This window comes from Sinohyriopsis cumingii, chromosome 10 (assembly GCF_028554795.1).
Source record: "Sinohyriopsis cumingii isolate HCF-2022 chromosome 10, ASM2855479v2, whole genome shotgun sequence".
NCBI lineage: Eukaryota > Metazoa > Mollusca > Bivalvia > Unionida > Unionidae > Sinohyriopsis > Sinohyriopsis cumingii.
In genome coordinates this window covers 45,463,673-45,478,936 of record NC_142970.1, presented here as the reverse complement: position 1 = coordinate 45,478,936, position 15,264 = coordinate 45,463,673, and the positions used below count along the sequence as shown (strand labels likewise).

The window sequence follows — 15,264 nt, the reverse complement described above, 5'->3', positions numbered from 1 at the left end:
TTTGATTGGCATGGGGAAAGTGGACAGAAGGAGGACTCAGATCATGGGCTAGGCAGTCATGAGAGGTGGCTTCTCAGGATGGGTAACCAATGTACAGTCAAAGATAAACTTGGTTTCATTGTATGCTGACACTGCTAGCAGTAATGGGTATCTTGATGTTGGTCATGTCTACTCATATGTCCATCGATCTCTCTGTCTTTCTTGTAAAATGTGTTTGCAACATTGAACAAAAACCATTAAACTTAGGCCAATAGTATTTTCTAGACTGTTTATACCTACATGTAGATGACCAGAGTAGAGTTTCATCTTTTGTTACACATTTTGGAATATTTTTACTTAGACTTCTTGACAAGATCCTTGTTAGCACAGTAAAGCTGAACCTAACTGGGTAACCAATGTACAGTCAAAGATAAACTTGGTTTCATTGTATGCCAACACTGCTAGCAGTAATGGGTATCTTGATATTGGTCATGTCTGCTCATATGTCCATCGATCTCTCTATCTTTCATGTAAAACATGTTTGCAACATTGCATAAAAACCATTAAACTTAGGCCATTAATATTTTCTAGATTTTTGATACCTACATTTTTGATTATTTTTACTTAGACTCCTTGACAAGAACCTTGTTAGCACATTAAGACAGAACCTACTTGAGATGGACTAATGACATTTGATTGGTTAATTTGTATTCTTATGCAAATGACCTGATTAGATTATGAAGCCATTTAGCACAATTTTTCCATCATTTACACATTTTTCATATATTTTTTGACTTGTGATAGGCAAATGAAATTGGCTAGATATATTTATCTGCACATGTCCGTGAACTGAATAAATTAAGATGACATTATAAAAATGTTTAATAAAGTTTTAAACATTTTGGACTTTTTGTTTTTGTTTTATAGTGGGACAGTGTGGGTATATATGTTTTACAGTTGCAATGAGAAGGGTGCATATTCCAGTCCTACCATCAGATAAGCCCAGTTTGACTACTGTTGTGTGTCTATGAACAAGGTGCTTAATTGCTCTAATTACCTCAGCACTTGTCTTGCTGTGCTTGCTTGTTGTGCTGTTTTGTGTGGCATTCAGTAAATCATTTTCATTGATAATGCTGTATGAAGTTAATAGTTAGATCAGTTGAAGGTTGTTAATGAGAAACGACAGTCTGTTTTTTAATGTTTATATAATTACAACTTTATTAAATAGTAAAAAAATATTTTCAGTTTGTCATTCGTAGAACATGGAATATTCAATTTAACTTTATTCTCTTGCCACTAGCAATGGCTACAACTGCTGTTTGCAAATATTTGACCTGAATCCACACAGTTGCATGAGAATAGTATTTTAGTGTGAACTAACATAAACTAAATGTTCATTGAATTGCCAGAGAGAACTTGATGCTGTGAGAACAACGGCCAAGTTGAAGAGTCTTTGTAAGATGCTTGATGACAAAGCACCATCTATGGAACCTGCCATAGATGATGTGACAGGGGAGATAATTTTCCCAGATTCAGAGGAATATGGAGAATATCTGGATGAGGGGGAGTCATGGTACAACTGGCACACAAGGTATCAGGAAGATCCAGATGCAGAACTCTTTCCTCTGCATGATCCAGAGTTCGTGGTCAGGATCCGGTCTTATCGTAGGATCCGAGGTGGTGACGGAATGACGACATTGGCAGGAATGGAAGAGGATGAGAAAACAAGGTGGCAGACTTTGAAAGAGAGACAACTGGTGACAGATGTGGAGATGGAAAGCTCTCCTGAGGAAGAATGGATGTCAATGTCTGAACAGAGGAGGAAACTGTTTAGACGGAGTATTTCACACGATCAGTTGACAGGTAATTTGGGATGGGAGAAAGAGAGAAATATATGCAGTGTTCAAAATTGTGACAAGCCCGGTGACCCAGAATGAGCAACTTTCAGGTCATAATTTTGCTCTTTGTTGCAACAGTTGCTCTCCCAAACACCAGCAGTTTCTGTTAGCTAATACTGAATGCGTTCTGATGAATATTTGATTATAACTCATCCAGCATGTAGATGCAGGTGTGAGAATAACATGACATATATACTCGTGTACTCATGTGTAAGCTGAATAATTTAGAAAAAAATAAAGGCCTGGCAAAAGGGAGGTTGGCTTATCCGTGGGCCAATGTCTAAACTTGAAAGTTTATAAGATATTTACATGAATCTGAATTAGGCAAAAACAATAAGAAAACAGAAAATTTAATAAATGTCTTGACTTTTCGAACAAATTTATACCCTTTCTATGTAATAATTGTACATACCAACCCTGAAAGAGGTATATGGGTTATTTTTGCTAATGCAAGTTTGCCTTAATAAATGCATTTAGAACTTACCACATGCATCTTGTGATGTCTCTGACTTTTGGGTCAGCTTATACACAGGTCATGCAATTTTTAGTGTTTATACATATTCAGGTTGGGATGTGTGGCTTATATGCAAACAGGTTTATACACAAGTATATATGGTAGGTGAAACAAGGGTAGGTGAAACAAGTTTGCTGCTTGGAGACCAAAAGAGCTTTAGCAATAGGCCATTGTCCATCATCAGTCTATCCATCCATTGTCTGATTTTATTTAGTGTTTTGTTATTGCTGCTAATCCACTTGGAGAAAAGTCTTAAAATCTAGCATTCAGATACATCTTTTTGTCAAGAGACGCCATTTTATTTCGACCAGTAGAGTGATAAATTGTGATCACCAGCTCTATTCTCATATCTGAGTACACTTTATCACAAATGGCTGACCTTGAATGGAAATGGTACCAGTCTGAAGTCCAAAATGGCTGAAATGCTGGAGATCATGAGAATCAAGATGGATGTTAATATTGACATAGAGGTTTTACTAAAAAGAACTCCTTATGTTATGTAGTTGTATGGTTACAATGGTGATTATCATATAGGGTGTATCTTTTTATCACTAATCCTGCTAAACAGATGGAATGGGGTTTTCATTAAAATTCTTCTTGTAATATGCTGCTAGTTCTTTATTAAATGATGCCAGTCTTACCTCCAAAATGGCTGCTTTGATAGCCATCTTATAAATATTATATGGTATGGCAATATCTCCTGAAAGAATAATGGGCTTCTCACTAAAACACTATAACAGTATGTAGCAAGTCCAGAATAACAATGCTGTTGATCTGATCTTGAACATGGCATCTTTCTGGCCATCTAAAATATTTGTATTGTATTCCTTTTGAAAGAATGCTGGTGTTGACAAAGGCTTATACTGAATGAACATAGTGCCATTGTGAACAAGTTTTGGACCAGACATGACTGACCTTATGAACACAGTGACTGTATATTTACAAATGATTTTTACCCTTCTGTCATGTTATTTCACTGACATGATGGTAAAGGAATTACCCTTTTGTCATGTTATTTCACTGACATGATGGTAAAGGAATTACCCTTTTGTCATGTTATTTCACTGACATGATGGTAAAGGAATTACCCTTTTGTCATTTAATTTCATCGGCATGATGGTAAAGGAATTACCCTTTTGTCATTTAATTTCATTGGCATGATGGTAAAGGATTTACATATCAAACTATGTGGTGTACATTAGTTTTAGAGGTGATAATTAATGTTATATTAGAGTTTACCTAGATGAAAGGGGGATCCATTTTTTCATTTTCATATGAGAAGAAGAAAACACCCACAATAAATTAAAACAAACAACAATATGTAAGTGAAAAAAACAAAGTGTTGTGATTTTCCTCAGAAAGTTACAAAAATCCTTATACCATTTTAGCAGAGTATCCACTGATGTTCCGCACAAAGCTTCATGACATTGCCTACAAACCTGGTGATGACCTAACCTTGACCTGTCATGTGATCAGCAGTTCCCCAGTAACAGTCACATGGTATCGTGATGATCAACTCTTGGCAGAGAGTAGCCGTATCCAGATGGTTTACTCAGAAAATGGAATGGCGACCTTGACCATACTTAATGCCAAACCTTATGATGCTGCCGTGTACAAGTGTGTAGCTAGAAATCAAGATGGCAGGATGTCTTGCCTGTCTCGACTCATTACAGGAGGTATGATAGAAATATCATAACAGGGGTGTTAAAAGTTGTAATCATCAAGCTTAGATTAATGGAATGCAAACCTTTGCAGTGGCTTTTCCAATGGAGGCAGCAGCAGTGGTGTCAACAGTTTATTAAGACCTTAGCTAAGTCTTTGGTTGGCACATACTTTCAGTCCCCTTTGAAGATCTTCATAATAGTTTATACAACAGAATCTATTCATTCTAGGACATGCTTACTTCCCCTTTTACCTAGGGTTCAAGGTCTCAGTCAATGAAACTTTGGATTAAGGTTTTTATAAAAAAAAAATTTCATTTTCAGATATTATTTTCATAGATTATCACCATACTAGGCATTGTTCATTTTAAAGCTTAGGTGCCTTGTTCTACAGCGTACATGTTTGCTCTTAATGATCTTTGGGTCAAGGTCAACTCATACCAAATTTGCATAAGAGCTTTGGTTAATGTTTTTTCAAATATTATTTAAACCCTTTTTGATAAAATCTGATCATACTAGGCATTATTCATTATTCATTATAAAGATAAGGTGCTTGATTCTACTTTGTGCTCATTTACACTATGATCTTTGGGTCAATGTCAATATCAAATAAAATTTACATGAAAGTTTTGGTTATAGTTTTTTCATTTGCTTAATTTTCCAAAATCACATGATCTTTTTTTCTTCATACTTGGGATGAATCATTATTAATTTATGATAATCTTTTGGGAGACATGATTGTTTGCCCCACTGACAATGGAGTTATGGTAACTGTCATAGAACATTTGAATTAAGGCTTTGGTTGAACTTTTTCATTGGCTGATAAATTCTTAAACCCCTTGATGGATTTTGTTCAAACATATATGATATGAATCTGTATGAATTGAAATCAGTTTGTTGATATGAATATCAATATGAATGCCCATTGGGTCAGAGTCACAATCATTGTGAAGGTCACAATCATCATAAAGGTCACAATTATGGTAGAGATCATAATCAAGAAGAATTTGTGTTAAGAATTTTCTTGAATGGTTTTTAAGTTGTTTGTATTTTCTTTACTCCTGGATGGGTTTTCTGCACACTTAGAATAAATCAGTATGAACCCACAACAATTAATTTGGTGACATGTATGCTTGCCCCTTTGACCTTGGGGTCAAATTCACTAATATAAAATGATGTTAAGCTTTTGGTTATAGTTTTTTCATTTGGTTATCTTTCTGAGCCCCTTCATGGATTTACTTCATATCTGGGATTGCTCAACATTTTTGACATTTTTGTCACATGTTCTAAGGCAATGCTTTGATCACGACCTTCGTGTGCAGTTCTTGGCCTTCTTGTTTCTATAAAAGGAAACCTCCATTAGCATGGGACACTACAATTTTGTCATTGTTTACAAGTGCATATGTGTATGAAATGCAGACAGTGGGTTTAAAGATTTTTTCATCAAAGGCAGGCAGCCTTAAATTTCTTAATAAAAGACAGAATTAGATTTTTACTGCAGATCCAGAAAGTTGCTGGATGTTTTTGTGGTCATGAGATAAATAAAATAGACAGAAATAATGTAAACAAAGTACTCTGCAGAAAGCCATTTTTGTTAATCTGCCTTCAGTCTATGTGTCATATTCATTCTTCTTTTACAAAGATATCAGATACTAACCAATGTAATGCTCGCAAATTGCACTGAATATCCTATCTAAAATATGATGTCTTCTGCAGGTCTGCATTTTTATTTTCAAAGCAGTTTGTCTGCCTTTTTAATAGAAGTTTAATTAAACAGATGGAAAAAGATATATGGATTGAATATATTTTTTAAAAATTCTTTAATGTCATCTTTTAATTTTCAGATGTGCCCATTGCCCCAGGTCGCCCCATTGTGACCCATATTTCTTGCAAACAAGTGTTCCTCATGTGGGAAGGACCAATGTCAAACGGGGATTCCTACATACAGGGCTACAGGGTTGACTATAAGAAAATCGGTATGAGCATACAGTCCAAAACATTTTACAGACAAGAATGTTTGATATAGTTTACATGTTTCCATTAAAAGCTGTTAATCATTATTGCTTCCTATCTGCATGTTTCTTTCCATGATACTGCTCTGGGAATCACAAGCTGAATATTCAGTTATAAAGATAAATTTAAATTTTACATTAAATTAAAATTTTATTGCCCCTAAATTTATTGATGGAACCCAGCTATTCCATTGCAGTGAATGTTATCACAAGAAGAGTTGACTGTATATAAAATGTATGGTCGCCCAGATTGCTTTATTACTGATCTGCTTCCAATGGTCAAGGGGCCCCAAGTAGCCGAGTGGTCTAAAGCGCTCTCTGTTACGGATCACTGCCATCTCACTTCTGTCTGCGTGGGTTCAAATCTAGGATTCGGCCAATGTGGGTATGTGAGAAAGCTTGCCAGTAGCTTCTCGTGGGTCGGTGGTTCTTTCTGGGGTTTTCCCGGGTTCTTCCTCCACCATTAATACTGGCCACCATGTATAGCCTATCATGTGCTGAAAAATGGCATTAAACTACACAACAACACCCAATGGTCAAATTTGATCGACAGTGAGTGATTTGCAGAGAATGCCTTAGTTCTTAATATCAATCACTGATTACCACCAAGATCCATGAAATTATAAAAACTTATGCAATTTTCAGATTGCTCTGACCTGGAGTTTTCCAAAATAAGATGGAATTGTTAAATAACATGCAATACCAAGAACTTTTACAGCCGTGTTCTTCAACCATTGTTCAGAAAATTCATGGTTTGAAGCTCTCATGATTATTCATTATTTTACCTTAAGCAGCTAATTAAACTGGCATGGTGAGCTTTATTTAATACCTCCTATATTTATTTTTTTCTAGACAGATTTGGAAGTCTCTCTGTAAATAAACTCAGCCCTTTTGTCTCTTTAACTATCAGAAGTTCTAAGAAATGATTGAAATAACAATTAATGCCTCACTCTGTCTGAAAATTTTCAGACCCGAGCAATATGGGAAATTTGTATGATTTTTAATGCCATGAACCTTACCTCTCATGCCTCACTTCAAAATCAAGAAGTCAAATATTGGCATTAATGTTAAGATATCCTCAGCTAATTGCAATTAACCTTGCAAATGAACCAGCAATGGAGCAACTATGGTGGTCATAGCATCCCAAAATGTGTAACATGTGGTCATCCCTCCTGATCGTGATATTCATTGTAAGTGTTGGCCAGTTTTAAGTCGCATTGAAATTTCATGTATCAGATCACACTGAATTCTAAACTTACATTTAATTCTAGACTTGAGGTCTGGAGTCCTTTCAATGGAGGTGTCTGCTAAAACAGGTTTTAATGCAGTCATAATCAGTTGTAAGGAATCTTGTCATTATGAATAGAAGAGACATCATCTAATTAAGGCTTAGGATGTATTAATGCATCGGTAAAAGGTAGGTTAAAAAATGCAGCACCTGGAAGATACTTATGAACCAAATGATTTGACGATCACAAATGGAAGCTACTCCCATTTATGATGCCAAAAGACATCAGTAAAAGGACCTGCCATTGGCTGGAATAAAAATCCGGGTTTTTTCATGATATTCAGCTATTCAGATTAGACATTTCTAAAGGTAGATAGTGATTTTGCAACAGAGCAAAAATGCTCAGTGGGTCATATATAAGGCCATTGTTCTGTTTATTGGAAATGAGGTAATCCACATGTATTGACCAATGAATATTGCACTGGATAGAAGTTCAGATAGTGAAATATTTTTTTCATGATTTGAATTATTGGATATTCCATCTGATTATGAAATTACATAAGTTGATGATAGCGACATTAGTCTTAATAACCTTTCATCCAAGGAATTGGAGAAAAGTGAGTCAGAAGGAGAGCCTGGAGACGAGGATGAGATTGTAGTATTACGTATATCTGATTTAATATGTATTTATTTCAATTTAATTGTTTGTTTGTCAGTTTTAAATTTTTATTTTTCTTACATGCTATTGTAATGTAATTTTATTCACTAGAGATGATACTTTTTCAGAAATTTGTTTGACCTTAACTGTTAGTTTATAAACAACACTGTTGAACTAAATTCTGACCTGGATTCAGATTTAGTAAACAAAGTTCTATTTTATTTTAAAATGATTGGTTGTTGTCAGGGTCATGATGGGACTACGTGGGTTAAGAAGTAAACACTTTTTAAAAAATTTTATTCTGGGAATAAAATCTATGGTCTAATCAAGGCCATATTCTGTGTATGTGATATAAACATGTTCATGTGACTCCCCCCTCTGATTTTGCAACTTGGGGGAATTTTGAAATTGCATCTTATGATACAATATAATCTTTGTTTTGAGAGATTTCTCAGTTTTGGGTTTTTCATAATGATGTCAAGTTAATTTTTTGTAGCCAGATTTGAGCTATAATAATTCTTCAGATCAGTTGGATTCAAAAGGATTAATTCTTTATTCTCTGGAAATATTTTGAGGAGTGCTCACACAGAAATTTTGGAAAGACATTGCTTACAAATTTAATTTGGATTTCCAACACTGGAGTGCCATTATTTGTATTTCTACATTATTTGTATTTCTACAAGGAAGTATAGATAAGCACAGTACTGACTACAGCATATGTCATCGTCATCCATCTTGAGTTTTCCATCAGGATTTGAACTTGAAATTATTAGAACGTTTATTACTAGGACTTTTGCAATTTAATTCGTGGATTATTCTTAGAGTATTTTTGGATTTGATTCTTGAAAATGTAATCTCTTCTCCTTTTTTCATTTTTACAGAATTTTCCAATAAAATAAATTATTTTGTTAAATTTTAAAAAGCTTGTTTTCGCACTTTCTGTGTTACTGTTTATTCGAGCCTAAACATGTAACAGTAGGTACAATTAGTGTAGACTATGTATCTCCTGCCAAAACATGTATTTCATGCTCCACACAGGTGATGAGAGAAACAAAACTCAAATGTTCATCATGTGGAATAAGTCTCTGCATATCCTGCAAGGCAATGCAGTAACTTAGATCTGTCTAGCTTTGAGAGGAATACAGTTAAAAAGAAACTTGTAAAGTTTTTATAACAATGTAATTGTCTGTTTTTGCTTTGGAAGTGGATGGCACTATTAACCTGAATTTTATAAGTACACATTTATATATTTTATATTTATAGATTAAATGGCTAAAAAAAGAAGCCTGTTAATTTTGATATGGAAATAATTATTGAAAGGTAAGAGTGATATTATGAACACAATAAATCAATTTACAGTTAATATGTAATGACTGAAAATAATTTGGCTGTAGTTACAAATCGGCTGTCTAGGGGGAGCAGCAGAGAATGTGGAAATATATTCCAAGTTTGAGGAGAAAGTAATTACTGCATTCTCTCCAGTACAGCATCACCAGGCCTTAATGACTGAACAAGCTAACTTGAGATAATTATATGGTGTTTGATGTTTTTATTTTCTTGAATTTAAAAAAGATTAAAATAAAAAAATTAAATTATGATTTTGAAGACATGAAATATTTTCTAATTAGGCGAAGGAATGTGGACTAAAGGACCAGACACAATAGAAGAATATGCCCTCATCACTGGGTTGGTGCCGAATTCTCAGTACATATTCAGAGTTTCATGTTTCAATAAGTTTGGATGCAGCCCATACAGCACAGCTTCTAGAGAAGTCACTACAAAAGATGGAGGTAAGCAGTGAATTAACTTGAATTTCTTTTCCTATATATTCTTGTTTTCTAGTGTCCCTTCCTTCTTTCACTCACTTTCTCAATTTCTCAAGAAAGATAACATTTTTTTCCATAAAAAGTTATATATTTGTGCTACAATACATCCGAGATGTTGTGTGTGTGTGTGTATATATATATATATATATATATATATATATATATATATATATATATATATATTCATAGATTAGAGAATTATTTTAATTCATGCTCTATGGAGATTCAAACCCAGGTCCACAGGTAAACTACACCCATTTCCTTGCCTATAAGTACTAAATCCTATACCATCTCAGCACTGCACACTTTACCAAAACATGATGGCACAGAGTTGGTGGTATAGGCATCCATGCAAGGCAGACACACCCACATGTTGACCTAGTAATTAATTCTCATCTGTACACAGTCATTTCAGATTGCTAAGACTGAAATTAAGGTATATAGAAGTAATTATAGAGGATTACAATTATATATCAAACAGAAAGTGTAGCACTATCCCTGGATTCTACAGGAGAATACTTTATAATACTGTACTGTAAATGTAAAATATGAATAAATAGCATTATCATACAGGTTAGAGAATTTTATTTTGTACTCTGTGGAGATTCAAACTCAGATCTGCAGGATAACTCCATACAGTATGAATTAAAGTTATCTATCCTGCATGATAATGCTATTTATTCATTTTTATAAAACTTCTGTCATAAGAAATATCAAAATGGAGGCGAAATGTTTATCTTTTTTTTTGTACTGATATTTTCAAAATGTTGAAATCATAATTTAAAATAGGAATTGCTTTCCAACAGCTAACTTCAGCCTGCTGCTTAGGTAAGCATATCTAATTCACATCTACACTGCTTTTGTCTGATGGGAAATTCACATCTACACTGCTTTTGTCTGATGGGAAATTCACATCTACACTGCTTTTTGAACTTACAGCTCAACCAGTCACTGAGAGCATCAGTTGCATAACAAAAGAGAATAGGTGATATCTGACAGCTTTCCAAATCTCTGTTCTATTAGTCTCATATACAGTGTAGGCACTTCTCTCTGTTTGGTATATAGCTGCAAAAAAAAACAAGTGGTTTCTCTTAACATTCCCTTACAATAATGTTCCTCACTCTAAGATACTTCAGAATAGCATATCTCTCATTATAATGTATTTCAGTGTAATATTCTATCATTATGTTGCTCTTAAGTATACAAGTTCCTCATTATATGGTATCTTGGTGTATAATTCATCACTATAAGGTACTTAAGTATGCAAGTCCCTCACTATATGGCATTTCAGTGTCATATTCCTCACTATAAGGTGCTTAAGTATACAAGTTCTTCTTTATATGGTATTTCAGTGCAGTACTTCCCTCACTATAAGGGACTTAAGTATACAAGTTCCTCATTATATGGTATTTCAGTGCAATACTTCTCTCACTATAATGGACTTAACTATACAAGTTCTTCATTATATGGTATTTCAGTGCAATATTTCCCTCATTATAAGGGATTTAAGTACACAAGTTCCTCATAATATGGTATTTCAATGCAATACTTCCCTCGCTATAAGGGATTTTAGTATGAAATGTATGTTCCATGGTATATGGCATTTCAGTATAATGTGTCCTTCACCATAAAGAAAATTCAATATAACATGTTCCTAACCATAAGATACCTGAATATAACATGCCTTTCACAATAAGTTTCTTCATTATGATATATCCCTCATTATAAGGTGCTTATGTATAACATATCTTTCACTATATGGAGCTTCAGTATAAGGTGGTCCCTCTCTATAAAGCAGAAATAGTCATAGACTACATTATACTCATAACACACCCCTGTATATATATTTGTATGGCTCCCATAACCAGCATTATTTTGAGTGTTCCCTGTTTTATATATATATATATATATATATATATATATATATATATATATATATATATATATGAATCCATTTGATGATAACAACATTCCCTCAATAACTCATGCCCTGATAACATATGAAACCCACTTATTATGCAGGGTCAGGTGTGGATCCCTTTTTTTAATACCAAAACAGACCCCAAAATTGATCCCTGTTTGTTGAACTTGAAGAAAATTGCTATTAAAATTGGTAACTAAAACGCTGATATATCGCTCATTTAATGGTCAAAAACGGTAGATAGGACATGGAAATTTTAATCAACATTATGAAAGTATCAACTTTTAATATGAAGTCATATAATTTTTTACATTTTCTTTCCAAATGACCTTCTTAGTACACCATAATTAAAGATATTCAAGGAAATTTTGATCAATGAAAATGTCATGCCTAGTGTAGGCAGTACATTAATATTTAAATGCCAATTAAATAATTTTTATTAAGTGAAATTTGTGTTATATTTCTATGTTTGAGTTCCTCTTAAGTGTAATGAGCATAAACGCAATGTGTATTCAAATGTAAAATGTGTCAATCTACTGTAACAGCTATGTCCATGAGCATTTCTCTGAGAACCTAATCAAGTGCTGACAGTGTTTTGGTAACTGACTTGTGGAAGTATTTGTTGTATTGTTCCATCAAATTAAAAGTTGGCCTTCTTTGCATTATCATATTAATTACATCCTATGACCCAAATAAAGGAGGTGGAATTTTTTGTTGTTTAAATCATGGAAATCCTAGATGCTTAAGATCTAGCAGCCCTGGTCGTATGTCAGTTGAACTCATTTCAGTTGATCAAACGAACACTGTTATAAACGTTATTTTGTACTCATTCTAATTAAACTGCCTTAAAATAACTGACTCAGATATAACTGTGATCAAATATAGCAAGGCAACCAAGCAAAACAAATACTTTAAAAAAAGAGCTTGGTTTCACAGATACAGACCATTGTGGGCAATAGAGTTTCAGAGAATTCCTGAACTGGCACTTAGAGATATCTTCAAGGATGATAAGACATTTCACTGTTACTTTCATTGAACATTCATATTGTGCTAATTAACAATACAAAAATTGAGTTTCGACTTAGACAATTGTCTCACGAAATAAATGCTGCTAATTTTTAAAAAAATGGAATCTTGTACAGTGGTGTATCAACAGTTAGTCTAGTTCCCTGCTATATTGACTCTCTACTTGGGACTATAATATTAAATACCACCCTGGAACCAGACTAATCAACAAAACAAAATGCAGTGACATAATACACAGTTGTTTTTGCGTACACATGATGGTTGTTGAAACCAGTTGGATTATTGTTAACGATGTTTCACATGTTGGACATTCTGAAAATAAATGTAATTTAAATAGAATTGCAAACAACATCATTAGAAAAAGCACGTTATTAACAATTATTATCGACATGAAAGTAAAACAAGGATTCAGTCATTAAACAGCCCAGTTCCCTGCTCCACCCCCCAGTTTTCTCGATGTCTAGCAGATTTTTTGGGAGGTCCCTCAGTAACTCACACACTCACCTATAGTGTTTGTAGTCCCCGTTGTGTGTGAGTTATTGAGGGAGAGGTGTAATGGTCATTTTTATTTAGGTTTGATCACTAGAACCTCTGATATTTTACTTTTATCACATCTCACCAACAGGTGAAGAGTCTCTCTCATTGGCTGTTGATATGTTGCCCTTGATGTCACTGAGGCCTGCCATCCAGCTGATGCCCTCTAGTAGAGAAGATTCTTTGCTTGATTTTACCCAGGATGCAACACTACACCAGGGAAATCCAAATGAGGCATATGATATCGAAACTAGCTTCTTTAGGTAATGTCATGGTTTTAGGTAGCTTATCTTCATCACACAAGCATGGAGGTATCACATCCCTTACTTAGCTGCTGTTGCATGTGGTTACTGTTCCCCAGAAAATCTTTTAAGTTTGCCTCCAGCTGTTATCTCACATAGTCTTAAGGCCAAGTGAGTTTATGGTAGGGCCCTCTATCCACTGTCTATCATCTTTTGCCATTTTAAAATCTAAAATATATTGGACAGAAACCAAATTTGGCAGAGTATTCATTTATTTTCAAATTTATAAATTTTTGTAGTTTTCTTTTAAAAAGATATTATCATTCATCAATATGATAGATCAAAATTTATAGGTATTTAATTTCATGGACTATCTTCAAAACATACCCTAGATAAAGATTACAAAAGAACAAAATATGCCAACAGGTATGATCGCAAACCAAGCACCTGTCAAGATCAGTTCCTTATACTGTGGTTTCATTTACATGCTCAACAACAAATGGAGCTGACTCCAGCAACAACTCTAAATATAAACAGGAATATTTCTTTCCTTTTATACATTCCCACAACTCTATTATGACTGTAAGTCACAATCCATCCCCATGTGACATAGGTCAAAATAACAAACCAACCTGACTTATGATGCATTACTCAAACTGCAATGAAAAATTACCCCAAACTGTAAACAGGTTTATTATCAAGTCTGGATTTAGAACTAAAATCGAAGTAAACAACTTATTTATAGCATCATTGTCTTAAAATATAATCTATAGTCATGGATAAAAGTTTGCTATGTCATATGTTATTTACACATGATCATTACAACTTTCAATCATGGCAAAAATTAAACACACAATATATTAATACATAACACATTAGTATTTTTCTTTATTAATTTTATCTTTAATGAACATGCTCTTGTCCCTAATGAACATGATTTTGTCTCAGCTGAACATGATTTCATCTCCAATGAGCTTTTGAAATCTTTTTGACATATAAGTGGAAATACTTTTACTGTCCTATTTACATTTAGATGAGACATTTCTAGATTTTATTCCACAGTATGCTATACATATATATGTCATAGTGTTATTAAATGATTATGCATGAAGTAAATGTAAGAAAGATGTGTACTTTATACTTTGCAGAGGTGGTTATGGAGAATACAGAATTGTTACCAGGAAGAACACGAAGACGAAATTTATGATGAAGATTGTCCCATACACATCTGACAAGCATGATGCAGATTTAAAAGAGTTTAACCTTCTGCGACCTTTGACCCAAGATAACATTGTCAGAGTTTTGGAGAGTTACTTGACTACAGACAAGTTCTACATCATCTTTGAGAGACTAACTGGACTCAATGTGGTTGAATATCTGTCTCTTCGATCCTGGTACTCTGAAGATGTCGTATCCAAAGTTATGTTGCAGGTGTTTAATGCACTGCAGTATTTACAGTTCATGAAACTGGTTCATCTTAACCTTCAGCCAAGTAGTGTTGTCATGGCAACAGGGGATGGTTACCATGTGAAGCTGACAGATTTTACTCTTGCAAGGAAACTGGATGCTCCAGAGGGAGAGGTGGTACCAATACATGGATACCCAGATTTTATAGGTGTGTTTGCAAGTTATTTTTGTTTTCTCAATTCTTCAATAGGAAGAGGAACTTACATGAATAATTAATACTTGTTAGATTTTTATTACAGTATGAATAATTTCATATAACATTTGTGACAAAATATCATATTTATAATATGATATGATT

At 33.9% G+C, this 15,264-nt stretch overlaps 1 protein-coding gene across 1 annotated transcript in view; it reads left to right on the top strand.

The window, feature by feature from the left end:
* The window catches only part of LOC149789967 (uncharacterized), a 299,468-nt gene that overhangs the window by 265,083 nt on the left and 19,121 nt on the right, over positions 1 to 15,264 (top strand). Inside the window, exons 56-61 of the mRNA XM_089973148.1 lie at positions 1,389 to 1,842; positions 3,780 to 4,067; positions 5,897 to 6,028; positions 9,579 to 9,740; positions 13,349 to 13,520; positions 14,648 to 15,114. Of these exons, the coding sequence (XP_089829274.1) occupies positions 1,389 to 1,842; positions 3,780 to 4,067; positions 5,897 to 6,028; positions 9,579 to 9,740; positions 13,349 to 13,520; positions 14,648 to 15,114 (1,675 nt within the window). The remainder of the gene's footprint in view (positions 1 to 1,388; positions 1,843 to 3,779; positions 4,068 to 5,896; positions 6,029 to 9,578; positions 9,741 to 13,348; positions 13,521 to 14,647; positions 15,115 to 15,264) is intronic.